The 18,241-nt window shown below is 52.9% G+C and overlaps 6 protein-coding genes across 6 annotated transcripts; 3 read left to right on the top strand and 3 right to left on the bottom strand.

Moving 5' to 3' along the window:
- Positions 1 to 416: 416 nt before the first annotated feature.
- Positions 417 to 1,692, bottom strand: BDW74DRAFT_177270 (NAD(P)-dependent alcohol dehydrogenase; the record flags this gene model as incomplete). Its single annotated transcript, XM_073728840.1, has 5 exons — positions 417 to 1,294; positions 1,340 to 1,381; positions 1,431 to 1,490; positions 1,534 to 1,561; positions 1,618 to 1,692. The coding sequence occupies 5 exons, from the start codon at positions 1,690 to 1,692 to the stop codon at positions 417 to 419; spliced, it is 1,083 nt and encodes a 360-aa protein (XP_073584978.1).
- A 704-nt stretch (positions 1,693 to 2,396) lies between these two features.
- Positions 2,397 to 3,670, bottom strand: BDW74DRAFT_190247 (dihydrodipicolinate synthase family protein; the record flags this gene model as incomplete). Its single annotated transcript, XM_073732141.1, has 1 exon — positions 2,397 to 3,670. The coding sequence occupies exon 1, from the start codon at positions 3,402 to 3,404 to the stop codon at positions 2,397 to 2,399; it is 1,008 nt and encodes a 335-aa protein (XP_073584977.1). The 5' UTR covers positions 3,405 to 3,670.
- A 236-nt stretch (positions 3,671 to 3,906) lies between these two features.
- BDW74DRAFT_151581 (Gfo/Idh/MocA family oxidoreductase) lies at positions 3,907 to 5,368 on the top strand. Its single transcript, XM_073724209.1, has 4 exons — positions 3,907 to 4,120; positions 4,173 to 4,874; positions 4,927 to 5,017; positions 5,084 to 5,368. Exons 1-4 carry the CDS (start codon positions 3,934 to 3,936, stop codon positions 5,346 to 5,348), a joined length of 1,245 nt encoding a protein of 414 aa, XP_073584976.1. The 5' UTR covers positions 3,907 to 3,933; the 3' UTR covers positions 5,349 to 5,368.
- Positions 5,369 to 5,428: 60 nt separating this feature from the next.
- BDW74DRAFT_151579 (putative PHD finger domain protein) lies at positions 5,429 to 8,246 on the bottom strand. The gene is made up of 2 exons (XM_073724208.1): positions 5,911 to 8,246; positions 5,429 to 5,855 (listed from the first exon to the last, which is right to left on the bottom strand). The coding sequence occupies exons 1-2, from the start codon at positions 8,035 to 8,037 to the stop codon at positions 5,712 to 5,714; spliced, it is 2,271 nt and encodes a 756-aa protein (XP_073584975.1). The 5' UTR covers positions 8,038 to 8,246; the 3' UTR covers positions 5,429 to 5,711.
- Positions 8,247 to 8,777: 531 nt separating this feature from the next.
- On the top strand, positions 8,778 to 12,887 carry BDW74DRAFT_177266 (3'-5' exonuclease; the record flags this gene model as incomplete). The annotated part of the gene is made up of 5 exons (XM_073728839.1): positions 8,778 to 9,130; positions 9,177 to 10,338; positions 11,664 to 12,231; positions 12,651 to 12,728; positions 12,790 to 12,887. 5 exons carry the CDS (start codon positions 8,778 to 8,780, stop codon positions 12,885 to 12,887), a joined length of 2,259 nt encoding a protein of 752 aa, XP_073584974.1.
- Positions 12,888 to 15,743: 2,856 nt separating this feature from the next.
- Positions 15,744 to 18,220, top strand: pacC (putative C2H2 transcription factor PacC). The gene is made up of 3 exons (XM_073722505.1): positions 15,744 to 16,126; positions 16,201 to 16,486; positions 16,541 to 18,220. Exons 1-3 carry the CDS (start codon positions 15,848 to 15,850, stop codon positions 17,947 to 17,949), a joined length of 1,974 nt encoding a protein of 657 aa, XP_073584973.1. The 5' UTR covers positions 15,744 to 15,847; the 3' UTR covers positions 17,950 to 18,220.
- The last annotated feature ends 21 nt before the right edge of the window (positions 18,221 to 18,241 follow it).

Raw genomic sequence — 18,241 nt, 5'->3', positions numbered from 1 at the left:
TGGGCGTGCAGCTGACTGCTCAGTGCTGAGTGCTGACTGGGGCAAATCCGGGGCGGTGAGGCGTTGATTTCCTGTGCCATTGCCACGAGAACCAGAGTCTTTGTCAGGCAGTACAGTAAGCTACGAGCTTAAAGTTGTCTAAGACTTGAAGTGCTCTCTGGATTGTGTCTTGACTTGAAGGCACTCGTTCATTGTTAGCATTATTGTATCTTCTTTCAGTCGCAAGCTCAGTCCCTGAATCTGAATCTGAATCTCCAAAAGCCCAGGCGCAGGTCCGGCCGGAAGATCCATCCACCTTATCACGATTCACGATCCACTTCCCCAGACTTGGAAATTAGAACTCCGACGCCGGAGCACGAGCCTCTTTTTATCGAGGACCTTCTGGGCTCCGACCGAGTACCTTGGTTTCTGAGCGACTATGCAAAGACCTTGTCGTATCCCGTCATCGTGAAGCGGTAGTGCACGTCTCCTTTCTTCATCCGCTCCATCGCTTCTCTCAGCCCTTCGGCGCCGATTTGCAATTCTTCCACCCAGCCCTTCAGCCCCTTTTCAGCCGCAAGCTGCAGCATTGCCAACATTTCACGGCGACTCCCGAGATGACTGGCTCCGATCAACACACCATTGGAAATTAGATTCTGCGCTTTGATCACTTGTCCCTCCTCTTCTGGCAGTCCTACGCTGATCCATCTGCCGTGCACATCCATCATTGAAAGGTACTTTTCCAGATCAAAGCCCTCCGATGAGTTCGCACAATTGATGATCAAGTCAAAAGAGCAGAGATGTGGCTTCTCCCAGCCCTCTTCTGCAGTAGCAATGTAGCCGTCGGCTCCTAGCTTTCGTGCGTCTGCTTCCTTGGCCCGCGATCGCGAGATTGCCCAAGTCTCCGCGCCTAGGGCTTTGGCAAACATGATACCAAAATGTCCGATTCCACCGAGGCCAACAATACCGACCTTCTTGCCAGGTCCAGCGCCATTGCGAACCAGAGGCGAGTACGCAGTGAGTCCAGCGCACAGCATCGGCGCGACAAGGTTCGATTCGAGGGCGTCGGGGATGGGGAACACCCAGTGCTCGTGGGTGCGAACGTGCGACGAGTACCCGCCCTGGCTAACAATACCAGTATTGGGCCACTCGGCACCGTATGTGTCGATCATGAGCACTGGACAGTAGGTCTCGTTATCATTCTTGCATTGTTTGCACTCGCCGCAGGAATACGATTGGGCGCCAACGCCGACACGCTCGCCTTCTTTGATCAGAGTCACCTTGGGGCCAACACGGACGGCACGGCCGATGATTTCTGGTCTGTCAGTCTTATCCATAGCTGGTATTTGGGGATTCGTACCATGTCCGACGCAGAGGGGAAACTTCTGGGACCCCCAACCACCTATAACTGTCAGTACGTTCTGCTGTGGGAAGAAGTTCAGTCTGCATACCGCTTATGGTGTGTACATCGCTACCACACACACCGCACGCTTCTATCTTGACGTCGACATCTACTTTGTCAGCTTAGCCCGATACGTGCCTGATCTCGCTTACCATAGTCGCCGAACGGCTTCAACTTGAACTACACACGGCCCGTTACTCGATTTCCCCCCATGCGACTAAGGTCTGTGGACTTACAAAGCGCTTCTTGAAGTCGGTATAGGTATCCGGGCTGTCAACCTGGAATCCTTCAGCTTCCTCGGGGTACGGCATGTTGCTTGTGATTGGTATCAGGACTGGGCAGAAAAATGTGGTCGAACCGGATGACAGACAATCCTCCTCGGGCACCAACGGATATTTATCGCCTGTTCCCAGTCCCCAACCCCAAACGGAAGATAAAATATGCTTTCAGCCTCTGGAAGTGGGGGTGCCTTGATTGGCACGTCGATACTATTGTGACTGTACTCGTGCCTCAATCTGACTCCGCCGACATTTCTCTTGTCCCTCAAGCTACTCAATCCATTGTACCGAGTCAACCGACAAGTCAACCTTAAATGAACTTGAAATTCTACATACATCACCAAGACTCACATCATTGAACATCCGGACAAGAAGCCACACGTCGTCCTAACTACAACAAATGTCATATCTTTGTTATACACGGAGCTCTACGGAATACTGTCAGTCCTATCGATAGGGATACCCCTCCTTGCTTAAACTGGGGCTGTTAAACTTCAGTGATTAGCGGATTAATCATACCGTTGCTGCGGCCTTATTTATCCACCTATCCAAGCATCTGCTGGTGCCCACTGCCCAGATGACAGTGCGGGGTGGAGACAGTCCGGGGCAATCATCGGAGTTGACGCCGATGTGAGACAGTTGCACTAACTTACCCCAACAGCCTACGGAGCATAGCCTAGTTGCTACGTTTGAATTCGAAAGAGTCCTTGAACAGAAAATGAGAAATGTATTATCATCTAAGCAACGTCGGGCAAGGAAAGCTCGACATCCAAAGCTTCCTTGATCTTATCTGCAACATCCTTGGCTTGCGCATCACTAAGGCGTCCCAATGGCCGGCGAGGATACCCACCGTATCCGTAGTAGGACTGGATAGCGCTCTTTGTGCCGGGAATAGCAGCCTTGGTCAACACCCAGTCGGCCTGGCTAAGCAAGCTCTGCGCCTCGATCGCCTCGGTAATCTTCCCCTCGCTCCACAAGGTAAACACCTTCACACATAACTTGGGAATAACATTGGCACCACCTGCCAGGATGGCGGACCCACCAGACACCAAGGTCTGCAGTGTGAAGTCCGCAATACCGCCGAAGGCGACATACGGGTGGTTGGAGGTCGTCTTGGTAACAGGCACAGAGAACTTGGCTGGTGCAAGCGGCGACTCTGGTCTGATTGCGTGCAAAGCGCGCGCGACACGGGTCAGCTTGCCCGTGTTCGCACAGGTGAACTTGGTTCCCACGACATTTGGGTGCTGCGAGATGCGAATTATGAGGTCCGAGTCCATGTCAATGCCCGCGACCGCTCCGGGGTAGTTGTAGAGAATCAGAGGGAGGGGCGACTCGTCCGCGACAGCTGTGAAGTACTCGTACAGTGTCTCGTCATTGCCTGTCGCATAGCGGTAGTAGCTGGGTGGGACGATAAGCGCGTACTCTGCGCCTGCGGCGGCGAGGTCTTTCGTTAATTGGATAGTGCCTCGAATGCTGTTCTCAGAGGCACCGGCGATGACGGGGACGTCTTTGAAGTTGGCCTCATCGAGAGCGGACCGGGTCTCGCGGATGACGGTCTGCTTCTCTTCGAGAGTCAGGTGCACGGCCTCTCCGTTGGAGCCCATGGCGACGAGGCCGACGAGGCCGGCCTTTGCGAGGCGCACAGCGTGCTTGCGAATTGTGGGCACGTCGAGGTTCTCGGTCGAGGGCTCGAAGAAGGTCATTGTTGGAGCGTAGACTCCGGGGCGGAGAGGAGTAGGTGCCATTTTGACGAGATTATTGGCTGTACAGACGTGCAGGAAGGATTATACAGAGGATTGAGCAGGAGCGCAATGGCGTGAGGGCCGTTATATAAAGCAGAAGAGGGGTATACACCTGGACTGTATAGTAATGGCGCACCCCACGCCCTGCACCGTAAACGGCCTAGCGTAGAATTTATCCCACGTGTCTCCACCTTTTACCCGGAGAAAGCGCCGGACGGGAAAATTCCACCAATCGGCAACGGACTTTCCCCTTTGCGCTCGGGCCATCAAATGCCGACTCTATTAACGTTCGTCATTGAAATGAAGCCCATCGCTGTGATTCCCGGCAATTCAAGGCAATCTTGCGGCCTGGACTGATTCTTCCGGCTCAGTACTTGTATTAGGATCCATTATAATCCACAAGGTTGTCGCGCTCGCCGGAGTATATCTGCGACTTGTCGGCCCCTCTTTTGTCCCATTTCTTGCTTCCCCTCACCCCTCACCCCTCAATTCTACATATCCAGCTTTCCCAGACCAAAAGCAAAGCTTCAAAATGGCTCCTCCCAGCGTGTTGATGGTTGGCACCGGCGAGTACACCACCGGCTACGTCGGCGGTGCCGCCTCAGGCTCAGACAAGAAAGTCGGCGTCGTCGGCCTGAGTCTATTTGATCTCCGCCGCCGCGGCAAAGTAGGCGACCTCAGCATGGTCGGCGTTTCAGGGCGCAAATTCCCTGGCATCCGTACGGCTCTCTACCCCCTCTAACCAGGCCATATAACTAACAATCCGCCCAGGCGACCACCTCCACAAAAACATCACTCAAGTCTACAACAACCTCGACACAAGCTTCACCTCCTACCCCTCGGACGACACGACCGACCCAGACGCCTACAAGCCCGCCATCGACGCCCTGCCCAAGGGCTCCGCAATCACAATCTTCACCCCCGACCCAACCCACTACCCAATCGCCCTCTACGCCATCGAACGCGGCATCCACGTGCTCGTCACCAAGCCCGCGGTCAAGACACTCCCAGAACACATCGCGCTCCTCGAAGCCGCACGCAAACACAACGTCTTCGTCTTCGTCGAGCACCACAAGCGCTTCGACCCAGCTTACTCAGACGCGCGCGCAAAAGCCAAGACCCTCGGCGACTTCAACTACTTCTACTCGTACATGAGCCAGCCGAAGTTCCAGCTGGAGACGTTCAAGGCCTGGGCGGGCAAGGAAAGTGATATCTCGTACTACCTCAACAGCCACCATGTGGATATCTGTGATTCCATGGTGAGCGAGGAGTATACGCCTGTGCGTGTGAATGCGAGTGCGTCGACCGGGACGGCGGTTGAGTTGGGGTGTGTGCCTGAGACCGAGGACACGATTACTCTGCTTGTGGATTGGAAGCATAAGACGCAGCCTGGGAAGGTAGCGACGGGTGTGTATACGGCTTCTTGGACGGCGCCGGAGAAGGCGGGTGTTCATTCGAATCAGTACTTCCACTGTATGTTATCAATCCCCTCATTATACAGCTGAGGTACTAAGATGATGAACAGACATGGGCGCCAAAGGTGAAGTCCGCATCAACCAAGCCAAGCGCGGCTACGACGTCACAGGCGACGACTCCGGCCTTGCCTGGATTAACCCGTATGCCCTTGCTTTCCATCCCCCTGCTTACCCTCCATGAACCCCACTAACATCTCCTGTATCCAGATTCTACATGCGCTACGCCCCCGACGAAGAAGGCAACTTCGGCGGCCAGACCGGCTACGGCTACATCAGTTTCGAGAAGTTCATTGACGCCATTACCGCGCTGAATGAGGGCAAAGTCACCCTGGATGACCTGGACAAGAGGCCGCTGCCAACGCTCAAGAACACCATTGCCACCACGGCGATTCTGCATGCGGGACGCCTGAGTCTGGATGAGAAGAGGCCTGTTGAGATTAGCGAGGAGGGCGGGAAGTGGGAGCTCAAGTGAGCGAGAACCCTGGTTTATTAGGGCTTGAGACTTGTATATACTTTGAAGCCATGTAAAGAGCTTGGAAAATATCATGAGAGTAAATGATGAATATGATTCCAGTACTAGATACCGCCCGTCCCTGTCTTCGGACTAAGGTCTAGATGATGTAAAACCCGAAAGAAATGATGGTAGTGTCGTAAATAGACAGCAACTCCGAGCGCCATCCAGCAATGTTTACCACGCCCCGCCATGCCATGCTATGCCATGCCGCGCGATCAAAAACCCAGAAGTCGCCAGAAGCCGCCAATGATGTATCAATTTGCGCAAGAAATAAAACAAAATAACAGCATTCTTCGTAGCCTCGTATCCACTAATATCAATTCACCGACGCAGCGAGCTAGGCTTGATGATCCCGTGCGCGCCTTTGTTAAACTTGATGCGGCAGTCGGGACAGTACCATTTCGCTGTGCGGCTGGGGACTTCAGAGAGCCCGACGCAATCGAGATGGAACCACTCGCGGTCGCACTGAGGTTTTAGTTAGAAGTTGAAGTGAGCGTAAGAAAGAAGAAGGGAAACGTACATCTGGATTCTCACAGCAGATCATCGTGCCGAAGCTGACGTCCCCGCAAACACAGTATCGCGGCTCATTGGGATCAATTTCTTCAAGCACTCCATCTTCATCAATGCGGATGTCTTGCCCCACGTTCAACCCGGGCTCTCGTGGTCCTACTCGCTTCTTGCCCGGTTTGGCTTTACGGCGTCCATAGCTGACTGCGGCTCCTCCGTCTGGACCGTTTGAGACTGGTCCCGGGGCGGGCCGCTTGCGGCGGCGAGCGGGTGCGCTGACGCTCGGTGCGCGAGACCCTTCAGGTACTGGTGTTTTTCTTGCAGGTGTCGCACTCTTTAGACGCAGTTCCCTTGCCGCATTGAGGACAGGCTCTGCTGTGGGGACCCCACGCGAAGGAGGTCTGGATTCTGATGGCGCTGAAGTGGCAGAGGCAGCTCCGGCTTTGGATCTTGTCACAAGCGGCGGAACAGCTGCTGTTGGTTTGGGTGATGCTGGCAAATCGACTTTGATCTCAGGTGCGGGTTCAAGTGTGGGCTCAGGCACAGTATCAAGCGCAGTCTCGGGCGCGGTGTTAGGCGCTCTGCCAGACGCGTTGTCAGAAGCACTCTCTGGTAGATTCTCAGCCGCCTTCTCAGGTGCAATCTCAGGTACAGTTTCAGGCGCAACTTCAGGCGCATCTTCTGTTGCCTCCGGAGTTGGAGCTCCTCCAGGCTGAGCTTCTCCCGGCGATGATTCTTTGCCCGTTTTACGACGTTTTGCTGCACCGCGCGTAGGTCGGCTTTCAGTTTCAGCGTCCTCTGGCGGAGCGACGGGTTCCGGGGCTGGTGGACTGCTTGTCTCGGTTTTCCGTTTCTTCAATAATATTCGGCTTGGTTTGTCCGCTGCCGAAGACTCCTGCGGACGATCAGCACCGTTGGAGACAAAACCTTGGGAGGTGGAGCCGAGCTGACCTAGGCTCTTGGCTGCTTCTGCCTCCGCAGCGGCTAAGGCGGCTTGTTCCCTTGCCTGGTTTTCGCGCTTCAGCTTTTTGGCTTCATTTAACTTCATGCCTCGGTTGCTCAGTTTCATTTCCATGATGCCATCGACCTCTTTGTTTCCATTGCTCGGTTTAGTCAGGAGTCCCGGAACATAATTGTTCATAATGTCGTCGCAGTCCAAGAATTCGGTCCCATTGGCGTCGGCCTCCGCCTTGGCTGCCCGATATGCCTCCCATCCGCGGCCACGAATTGCTAGCTCGCGGTGAATCATCACTTCGCTTGGCTGCCAAACCGCGTTTTTCTTCATCTTCTTGCGTAGTTTGGTCATTTCCCATTCGGTGAGACGCAGCCACGGTAGATCTTCGCTTCCCGGCTTCGCGTCTTCTGGAGGAGGCTTCAGCATCGCCAGAGCGCTGCTGGTGGACATGCCTGCAGATGCTCTCAAGCTGTTGGTCACCTCCCCGGAAGGCTTTGAACGTCGGACCTGTTTCTCTTTCTTGGTCTGAGTCACATGTTCCAGAGGGGTCGGCTTGATTTCTATCTCATTATCTGAGTGTTCGGTACTGGCGATTGGAGAATCGGGGTGCAATCCCGCAAGGTCTGCGGCAACCAAGGACCGTCGCGTCCTGGACTTTTTGTCACCCCTCGCACCATCCAAACGCAGTGTGATTCGCGTCGTCGTAGGCGGCGCATCTTCTTTTTTGGTTGTGCGCGGACGCTTCGCATTCGTAGGAGGCTGCGGGGGAGGAGTAGGTTCGCGGTCGACAGGCTTGGGTAGCGCTTCGAGCTTCTGTCTGATCGAGTCTAATCGGTTGAAGTGTCGATCAACGACATCGTAAAGACGGCAAGCCTCGGCGTAAGCGGACTCGCGAGCATTGATAGCGCGGTCGAGCTGGGCCGAGATCTCTTTGCGCAGAGCAGTCGGGTCGGGACGCGCTTCAGGCAGGAGGTCGGGGAGTTGGCCGTACTTCTTGGTGAGATCATGGACACCCTGCGCGCTGTCCAAGTAGCGCTTATCTAGGCCGCGAATGAGGGTAAGGGATCGGAGCAAATCAGCAGGGAGGTATTCGGTGTAGTCGATGAAGTCGGTCACCGTGGCCTGGGCATCTGGGTCGAATGGACCATCCAGGATCACGCCTCCCGTCTCATTAAATTCCGCCATCCCAGCTGACAAGTAAAGCGACAAGGTGTACGAGGGTGTCGGAGGGTTGGCGATGTAGGGAGTCACCGTGGAAGGGAGCGGAGGTAGTCAGGGCTCAGCAGGTGGCACCAAGCGAGACGGTGCAGCCATAAGGGTAAAAGACTCGGTGTAAGAGCATGAGCCGGCCACTGTGCGATCGGGAGCCACAGAAGAGGATGTTGGGAGCCAAAGCGACCGTGGTGATGCTTTTGGAGAACATGAGGAGACGCGCTGTTGCTGTGAAGACACGGATCTTTGTTGGTCCGATCCCGCATCCTCTGTATACAATTTGGTGAAGGGAATCTTCCATTTCACTCAGACACTGTAAAAGAACAACTCTGACAAAATAAGGCTGCTAAACTCCTCACTTCATGATCAGCCTGATAGATGTATAGACTGCTGTTAAATGGCACCTTACAAGACGCATAAAAGTGGCTAGGTAGACTCACTTCAAAGTAAAACAGCTATTGCTCTCAATCTCACTCACTTAGCTGGTTATGCTAATATCCACCAGGGTAGGCTCAAGGTAACCACCCTGTAAACTGCTTTGGGCAGAGGGGCGTTTGCTGTGTTACTATCCCCTCTTTCTTGACTTTCTGTTTGTCGTTCCAGGAAGGAAGATCCCTCAGGCCTTTGACTTCTTTCATCACTCTCGTCTCCTTTCACCCTCGAGCTCTTCAATCCAATTAATCTCTACCCAATAGCGCTCGGACAACCGCATCATGGGTACCACAGAGCGCTTCAAACTTCTGTTCGAAGATGATGCTGCTATCCTCCAGCTTGACACTGGTCTCCGTTCTCAGAAGCCAGCAACACCGCCAGCCGTTGACCAGGCACCTGCTCTGCTAGAAAAGACTGTCAACAAAGTAGCTCAGCTCACCATTTCTACTACAGATGGAAAAGAGTGCGCGGCAGCCATTCAAGACTCTGATGTGCCCAGTCCTCATGACGGCACCTTTTGCCCCTTGGTGGCCTTGTCTAGGTTTCCGTATCATCACATCCGTGGTGACCTTATGCAGAAAGTGGCAGGCAAGTTCTTCGATAAAGGCCGATTTTGGGATAGAGAATGGGACCTGTAAGTTCTGCTCATCTTTCAATATAATCATTGCCAACTTCCTTAGGTACTACATCCATGCGCCTCATCGTCTAGGTGGCCGTCCTCTCCTACTCGCACCGTCGTGCCAGGCCCGCAAGCTCTTTCGTGAGATCAATAATACCTTTACCTGCTCTCAGAGCCTTTCATCGGGGCTAGTTCTCAATTTTAACCGCGAGGGCTTTCCTCAGCCGACCTTCCTAGGACAATCGGACAACCGCAACATGAAAGATCGCCTGGAGGGGACTATTCCGGTTAAAAGCAATATCGGGATGAAGGCTGACGAAATGAACAAGGAGGAGTTGATGGCGTTCGAGAAGATGATGGAGCATGCCATATCGGCAAAGACCAAAACCAAGTCTAAGGCCAAAAAGCAGCGTCTCCGCATCCAGCGTGATATGGACACTGGTGGTGCCATCAGACGCTCACAGTGCTACCTCGGCTTGCGTTCAGACCACTTGGATCTTATTGAGATCAAGTGGGACGAACAGCCAGTGGAAACTCCACAGCCTACGTACGACAAGCCCGTGCCCTACCCGTTCTGGACCGAGCCCGTCTTCATCAGCCTCGACGTTGAAGTGCACGAACGCAGTCACTCACAGGTCACAGAGATTGGCATCTCGACTCTGGACACCCGCAGCCTCGTTGGTGTTGCCCCGGGCTCTAACGGCGAACAGTGGCAGGCGCTTATCCATTCTCGCCATCTGCGCGTACAAGAGTACGCGAATCACGTCAACCACTTGTACATTCGCGGGTGCCCAGCCAATTTTGAATTCGGCACCAGTGAATGGGTCGCCTCGGTCGACATCTCGAAAGCAATACAGAACTGTTTCGAGCATCCTTCTTTCTTCGACGAGTCTGACAAGAAGCTCCGCCCTCTAGTACTTGTGGGACACAACCTTGAGTCTGATATCCAGTTTCTCGAGCTTGCGAATGTGCATATCCTAGGGGAGTCAGGATCCTCTCAATTTGCGGACCGTATCGACACCGCGACGTCCTTCCAGCTGCTTCGCGGCGAAACCGAGCCACGCTCACTTGGAGCAGTCATTGAGGAGCTGGGAATGACCGGCTGGAATTTGCACAATGCTGGTAACGACGCGCGTTATACTCTGCAAGCCCTGGTGGCTATGCTGGTGAAGCATAGCATTGAAGGACTGACCTGCCCCCTGAAGCTTGAAGAAGCTCCTCAAGTTTGTGTTGATCTGGGTGATGATTGAATGTACCCTTCACCGATTGTTCTTTCCTTGTCACCTATGCTTCAGATCGCGGCTCAATGCCTGCAGCTACGATTGTTCTGTATTTAATAGGAGAAGCTTTCCTCGCTACGAGATGATTTGTTTTTATTTGAGCTTTAGCTAGCAGAATGAACACATTGCAACCCAAGTAATGCGATATATATTCTTTGACTTAAATGATCTCTAAACCCGTAAGCATAATGTAGCACCGTTGGCTCTAATCACCGGTCTGACTTGTTGTCTGAAGCACTTGTAAGCCGTTCAGCTTACCTATCCAACCCTAAGACACGGGTTGACTATAGTGGCTCTGTTCTTACGAAGCGACTAGGCACTTTAGGCCTAGATAGTTATTTTCCCAACAGGGTAAATCGACTATCCGACAGGGCCGTTGCCCAAACGGGTAGTAGGGGTAGTAGGCCTAAAAAACAGCGTAAGCTATTCCTGGCTCTTCTTTTACCTTACCACCGCCTGATAGCGGGTTAGGGTCCTTAATGTAAGGTTTCCCTTGAGGCAAAGTTGAGGTCCCTAAGGTAAGGGTTAGGGCTTTGAGGTTATAGTTAGGTTAAGACCTCCTTGGGGGCTCTTGGAGATTTTATACTAGTAGTATAAAGAGTGCCTGGCTATATACCTTGGGAAAGTGCAAATTTCTTCCACTTCGGGTATACTGTCGAAGAAGACTAACTCTTTCGGACGGTAAAAGCCCCTACGATAGGATAGGAACCAGTTCGTCGGGAGCGGAATGCCGGCCCATCGATCCACTATTCCGGGAACATTACCATTGACAAAACAAACTTTTGCCTGCCACTCATGAGTCAGGGCCAGACATGGGAGTCACTTGGTGAATGGGGATAGCTTCCAGCGTCCTAGACATACTCCAGGAAATTGGATATCGGTAGCACTGTTGGATGAGCTCCTCCTTCTTTCGAAATTCACAAGCTTGGTCACTCGAGTCTTGTCCTCCGGTCAAAGTGACGGTCACTATGGCAGTGACAGCTTCCCAAGCAAGCCTCCAGAACTCCAGGCTTTCTGGTATAGATATCCTGCACGCCTCATCCCATTGGAGCAGTAATCTTGTTTCTATTTTCCTCCTATACTCATCTAGTTCGACATCAGCCAACCGTTTTCGAAGCAGTACCTCTGTGATGTCTGTGAACGCGGTCCTAAACGATATGCCTCCGTACGGTGTGGGTGTCGGGCATGCTATGTCTTCGAATGGCGCCGAGAGTGCAATACATCTCCCAGTGTAAATTCTCGACAACATTGTCTCCTACCTCTGGGAGCCAACTGAGGCCGCTGGCCGTGATGCGCTCACAGAGGAATGGCGCTCTCTCCAGCTTGCACCGTATACGGTCGTTTCCCGTCAATGGCAGGCAGTGGTGGAAAGGCACATCTGGAGAAAGATTGTGCCTGGGAAGCGCGATTCGGTTAAGGAGTTCGAGGCCTTGATGGCGAACGATATCTCCGGCCGCCGGGCGAAATACATTCGGCAGATCCTCTTTGACCCTGCTATCAGAGGCGAGACCTGGGAGCACAGAGATGAGTTCGTGGCTGAAGAGGGGCTGAAGGTCAATACGCACGACGAATGGCGCGCCTTTTATCAGCGGAAATGGCTAGAGCCATTGGAGAAGCTCTTTAAGATCTTGTGTTCGTGGGACGAATCCCATCCGGGTATCAAGCTCTCGCTCTCTTCAAATGCCCAGGAGTTCTATCGATATGGACCTCATCTCGACTTCGAGGAAGTGTTGGATGACCTGGACACCTTGACGATAGACGAGTTCTTCAGGCTACCAGGCATGTTCATACCTTACTTGATGATGTTGACCGGAGATGCTCTTGATGGCTTTCCTCGTCCGTCATGCGTAACGGCATTCTATTTTCATGGCCGTGTTTTATCTACTGTTAGACCTGAAACGTTCGTCATGCTTAGCCAGTGTTTACCCCGTGTTAGAGAGGTGGAATTTGGAGAAAGTATGGCCATACCACAAGGTTTCAAGGCTGCGCTTCGCGAGCAACGGCAGGGTAAATAACAGTTTTAGGTGCCACTGAGTATCTTTCCATGCTTCCAGAGTCCGTCGAGTCGCTCTTCTATCAAATCCCTGTTGTGCGAGAGCTTGCGAATAACCCATTTAACAATTCGACTGATTATTCGACCACAGCCGGTTTAGACAATATCTCCATCACACTTTGAGGACTGAGCATGCGCCTCCGCAGCCTTGTGCTCTCCGGAGTCAGGATCGACAGCTCACTCTTCTGACCGTCTTGCGAAGAGGGCAAACAAAGTGAACTGTACTGGCCAAAGCTAGAGGAGCTGAGGGTAGTTGATGTGCCGCCCTTCAAGACTGATGGTATGTTTCCTTTGCATGTTATTCGACATTCTGGGCTGCCCAGATACTGAGCCGTTAATAGGTGAATGGATTCTCGATAACGACCCATCGCAGCCTCCAACGGAGGATGACCTTGACAGCGAGTGGAGCTATGCAGAACGGGGATTTGGGCCGCGATAGATAGCGCAAAGCCACGAGCTCGACAAGATCGTGAAAACAATGGGACAAGCTGCGCGAAATATGCCGCAATTGAAAATCATGGTTTCCGAACATGCCGTAGCGGACAAGAGCGAGCCTGATCAATTTGCACCCGGAGCCTTGTACTTCTGGCGAGAGAAACCCGCAGGAAGGTGCTTCCTATACATCGCACCCAACCTGGGGTACCATATCGGCGACGAAGTCCTATCTACGTGGGAAGTTGACGACAACAGTTTTGCTAAGGAACTTCGCTCAACTGGACGCGTTGCCTTCGACTATTGGCTTGAGAATCCTTAAGAAAGGGCATAATCTTCTTGCTTGGCTGGTGGCGGAATTATTCATTGTTGTCATTATCTTGTTTCCTTTTTTTGTTTGGTGAGCATTGGATAGGCCGGCCACGCCATGCTTCGTCAGCATTGGGAAGACGTGACTATTATCCATTTCGCCGTATTGGATGGGTCGAACACGACTGTGAGCACGAGTCTTCTGTGCTGTGGTTGTGCGATATTATGAAAGACATTTCAGTCAAAACTCCACGAACCAACCTGACGTTTTAGTGTTGTTTTCCGAGTCAATTCAGAGTTAAATCAGTTCAAGTCGATTCAGTTCAAGTCAATTCAGTTCTAGTCAGTTCAGTCCTAGTTAATTCAGTTCAAGTCACTTCAGTTCAGGTCGATTCAGTTCATGTCACTTCAATTCAGGTCAATTCAGGTTAAGTTTTTATACCTGATGTAGCCTGTAGATTCCCTAGATTGCAGTCTAGCTCGTAGTTAGTTCCTTCCAGATCTTGACCTGTGGTGACTACTCGAGTGCAGCACTCGACATTCACGATTTTGATAGCCAGTCTCTTCGGCCACGTTTCTTGGCGTGGCCAACAAACCTATGCTGGCCAGGGCAGGGACGCCGTGTCAAACTTAGCGCCCACGTAAGTCGATCCTGGGGATTGCGAGTCGGGCAATAAGCTGAGCGAGTCCAAGCAAAGACAATGCCATATTTCGCCGTTCTTCATGCATGCAGCATTCCCTGGCAGAGGCACATTGTTGCGATTCCGACCGTCACACCCACGTAATGAGAAACTCCGCTGCCCAGCTTAGAGGAGGTCTTAGCTGAAATCATCCAAGAGCGGGGGGGTGCCCAGAAGCCTTGGGGGATGACTCAGATTCGGGGCGAGCACGCGCAGCAGGATAGATACATGACCTCAGTCTTCATGCAGGTGGGTGGTCTCGAGACAGGTCTGGTGGCGCAAGGATAGCCTGTTACTGGCTACTTGTTGATATCTGGACGATAATAAGTGGCCAACAAGCCGTGACCTAGAATACCCGCCAACCCTGCTTGAGCCCTGAGCAAAGACCGGAGACCAGAGACGGAGACGGAGATACCCAGAGACTGCAGTGCAACTAGGTATGGCCGTCATTTGACATCCTCCTTCCTTTGTCCCGAATCTCGCAATATGGCACCTTTTCCTCCTTCGGGGGTTGAGCGTGGGCTGGCCGACGGGAGGACCATAAAAAGCCATCTCGCGTGGCTTGGCTGATGCTTGAGCGAATAAAGTATCGCACGGCGCCCCCGTTTTCGGAAAGAGCAGGCAGCACGATTTGACGAACAACGTGGCTAAGCGAAGGGGTGCTGGGCATCGACCATGGATGGGTGGGTGATTGTCTGACTAAGATGGGTGGTCTGGTCGTCAAGGGTCGGCATTCTGGGCATACAAGGGCCAAGAGCGGACGGGCTGGGCTGCCAAGTGAAGCAGCAAAGTGTGGTAGAGACTCTGCTGTGGAGAAAGGGGGCAACCCTCTGTTAACCAACAAAAAGAGCACGATATATCTTCTTGCTGAGACGATGAGGACTTTATGTTGGAAATTGAAGGAACAAAGAAAGAGAGACCGATCGCTTCGATGGATGGAGGCCCGGAGTACGAACCTCTTTCAGCTCAGGTATTCTTACGGTAACCGCCGGAAACTTTTGGCAGCCGAGCAAACGTACGGTATCGAGCAAAAGGGGTCCGCGGCCCCCATATCGCTTCAGACTTCGGAGTTGCTTTTTCGAGGCTGACGCTGGAAGGAAAACAAATATCCGTAATGCCACACTCAGCTGCTCCATGCTTCAAGCCTTTAAATAGATCCGGCGCGACTTCTTACTGTACCCCTGAGTCTGTTGTAAGCAGGGTTGGAGAGACTCGGCGGCTACGGAGAGTCTCGGCTACCATATGGCTGCAAGTTGTTCCTTCTTTCTTGGCGTCGTTTCGGCCTTGTAATTAAAATGTCACGTGCTAGCACGCTACATTCTCACCACTTGGGCTTATATTAAGCCTACTGCACTTATATCACCTATTACAATGCGAGATGATAGCTCCTTTTATTATTTGTATAATCTACCTGGGTAATGAGGAGTAGGTTTTATCTTCCACGGGAAGCGAGCACGAAGGAATGTTACAAGGCTGTACCAGCGTACCACGCTAAGCTATTTTGGATCGCACTACCACGCCACCAGCCCCGCGCACAGCACAGCACAGGCTCCGGCCGACTCTCGAAAAGCCAAGGCAAAGACGGATTTCTAGGCTTAAGTCCAAGATCCCCCCGCTGGGCTGTGCAAGCCAAGCTCGACTCTGGAGTCCGCACAAGGCCTTCCCCCCTTCTCGTCCCATCCCAAGACTCTCCTCTCCTTATTTACCTTGGCTTCCCCCATCTTCTCGTCTCCCCCCTTCTCTTCCCTTTCCCTTGCCCTTTTTTCTGACCGGTCCCCTTGTGTGGCACGCGTCGTTGGTGTATTGACTTACTGCTTACCGACCGTGCGTCTTCACATTCGAATTTCTGGCACTTCCATATCAACTGTTCTGCTCAAGTTGCGCGAGCTTTGTTCTGCGTCTTGACAGAGATTCCTTGTTTTGGTTCAAGTGAACATTCCGTCCGCTCATCACCAAGAAAAGTCATATTCTTGGCGCCATGGCCGAAGAAGCGGTCGCTCCTGTTACTGTTCCTGTGCCTACAACCCAGGAACAGCAAACCCCTCAACCTGCTCCGGCACAAGTCACGACTGTCACGTCGCCTTCGGTGACTGCGACCGCGGCGGCTGCGACAGCTGCTGTGGCCAGCCCTCAGGTTAATGGCAATGCTGCGTCTCCTGTCGCTGCGCCCCCATCCGCAGCCTCTCGCCCATCAGAAGAACTTACTTGCATGTGGCAAGGTTGCTCTGAGAAGCTACCTACACCGGAATCTTTATACGTAAGTTTGACCCCTTATCATTCCTACGGTCGCATCGAGGATTTTAGGACGTGACTAACTTTATTGTGCTATAGGAACACGTCTGCGAGCGTCACGTTGGCCGGAAGAGCACAAACAACCTCAACTTGACTTGTCAATGGGGCAGCTGTCGTACGACCACTGTGAAACGCGACCATATCACTTCCCATATCCGGGTCCACGTTCCTCTCAAGCCGCACAAGTGTGATTTCTGTGGAAAGGCATTCAAGCGCCCCCAAGATCTGAAGAAGCATGTCAAGACGCACGCTGACGACTCTGTCTTGGTACGATCGCCCGAGCCTGGCTCTCGGAACGATATGATTTTTGGCGGAGGCGCCAAGGGTATGCATTCTCCTGTCATGCTCAGTTGCTAGTTGGAACTAACAGACATCTCAGGCTATGCTGCTGCTGCACACTACTTCGAGCCCGCGCTCAACCCCGTTCCCAGCCAGGGCTACGCTCATGGTCCTCCTCCTCAGTATTATCAGGCTCATCACGCTCCGCAGCCATCTAGCGCTTCTTACGGCAATGTTTACTATGCTTTGAACACTGGCCCTGAGCCTCATCAAGGATCGTACGAGAACAAGAAGCGAGGATATGATGCGCTCAATGAGTTCTTCGGTGACCTTAAGCGCAGACAATTTGACCCCAACTCCTATGCTGCTGTCGGCCAGCGTCTCCTCAGTCTGCAGAACCTGTCTCTGCCTGTCTTGACGGCGGCTCCTCTGGCTGAATACCAGCCAATGCCCGCTCCTGTGGCTGTCGCTGGCGGTCCTTATGCCAGCGGGCCTCATCCTGCACCGGCATACCATCTTCCACCAATGAGCAACGTCCGAACCAAGAGTGATCTGATCAACATTGATCAGTTCCTGCAGCAAATGCAAGACACCATTTACGAGAACGATGACAATGTCGCTGCAGCTGGCGTCGCCCAGCCTGGTGCCCACTATATTCACAACGGCATGAGCTACCGCACTACTCACTCGCCTCCTACACAACTTCCCTCCGCCCATGCCACAGCACACACTACTGGCCCCATTCTCACAAACACCTCCGCACACTCTCCTTCTGCCAGCACTCCTGCATTGACACCTCCCTCAAGTGCGCAGTCATACACTTCAGGTCGCTCTCCTATCTCACTGCCGTCCGCTCACCGTGTTTCACCACCTCATGAAAGCGGTCCCAGCATGTACCCTCGTCTGCCTTCAGCAACTGATACTATGACTGCTGGTTACCCAGCGGCGTCAAGTGCTGCCCCGCCTTCCACCCTCGGCGGCATCTTTGACAATGATGAGCGTCGTAGGTACACTGGAGGAACACTGCAGCGAGCGCGCCCTGTATCTCGCGCTGCCTCAGAGTCGATGGACCTCTCCAGCGATGACAAGGAGTCTGGAGAGCGGACTCCGAAGCAAATCTCCGCCAGTCTGATCGACCCGGCTCTCCATGGTGGATCTCCCAACGAGGATGATGTAACCCGGACTGCCAAGGCTGCCACTGAGGTGGCCGAGAGATCGGATGTCCAATCGGAATGGGTTGAGAAAGTTAGACTGATTGAGTACCTGCGTAACTACATTGCCCACCGCCTGGAGCAGGGTGAGTTCAACGATGAGATGGAGCAGGACACTGCTTCACGCTCGCCAGTGTCCAAGGCGGATGACGCCATGGAGGGCGTGGAGAGCCATTCTCTTCCTCGCTCGCCGCGCACGGTGCCAATCAAAACTGACAACGAGACTGCTGAGGATTCCGTTATGTATCCCACGTTGCGGGGGTTGGATGAGGATGGGGACTCTAAAATGCCTAGCTGAGGCTGAAACCGTTCACTGTTGTCCATAAACCGTTTTTTTTTTATTTGCTCCTTCATTCTATATGTGGTCGGCGTTTGAGGTGCTTTGATGATTATGCTGGAGTTGCGCTGTACTCATCCCAGCTATCTGTACCTTCTGTTCATCATGTATCTATCATTATATCCTCTCCACCTGCGTGGAATCAATTTCCAGCTCGTTCATTTCCATCTGGTTGCGGGGTTTGATAATCCCTGTAGGTTCGAGTTGGTCAGATTGGCCAGAAACAACATTTGCAGGTGAAACCAGGGCAGTC

Source organism: Aspergillus multicolor (assembly GCF_047715735.1).
Source record: "Aspergillus multicolor strain CBS 133.54 unplaced genomic scaffold BDW74scaffold_9, whole genome shotgun sequence".
NCBI classification, from domain to species: domain Eukaryota; kingdom Fungi; phylum Ascomycota; class Eurotiomycetes; order Eurotiales; family Aspergillaceae; genus Aspergillus; species Aspergillus multicolor.
The sequence above is the reverse complement of the archived record's forward strand: the minus strand, read 5'-3'. Positions and strand labels throughout refer to the sequence as shown.

What these genes read in the sequence shown, in the direction of transcription:
- pacC (XM_073722505.1), top strand. Translation starts at nt 15,848, where the DNA reads ATGGCCGAAGAAGCGGTCGCTCCTGTTACTGTTCCTGTGCCTACAACC. An exon ending in CTACACCGGAATCTTTATAC is followed by an intron (nt 16,127 to 16,200) that starts GTAAGTTTGACC and finishes ATTGTGCTATAG; the next exon opens with GAACACGTCTGCGAGCGTCA. An exon ending in TTTTGGCGGAGGCGCCAAGG is followed by an intron (nt 16,487 to 16,540) that starts GTATGCATTCTC and finishes CAGACATCTCAG; the next exon opens with GCTATGCTGCTGCTGCACAC.
- BDW74DRAFT_151579 (XM_073724208.1), bottom strand. Translation starts at nt 8,037, where the DNA reads ATGGCGGAATTTAATGAGACGGGAGGCGTGATCCTGGATGGTCCATTC. An exon ending in TCTGCTGTGAGAATCCAGAT is followed by an intron (nt 5,856 to 5,910) that starts GTACGTTTCCCT and finishes CTAAAACCTCAG; the next exon opens with TGCGACCGCGAGTGGTTCCA.
- BDW74DRAFT_151581 (XM_073724209.1), top strand. Translation starts at nt 3,934, where the DNA reads ATGGCTCCTCCCAGCGTGTTGATGGTTGGCACCGGCGAGTACACCACC. An exon ending in GCGCAAATTCCCTGGCATCC is followed by an intron (nt 4,121 to 4,172) that starts GTACGGCTCTCT and finishes CAATCCGCCCAG; the next exon opens with GCGACCACCTCCACAAAAAC. An exon ending in GGCCTTGCCTGGATTAACCC is followed by an intron (nt 5,018 to 5,083) that starts GTATGCCCTTGC and finishes TCCTGTATCCAG; the next exon opens with ATTCTACATGCGCTACGCCC.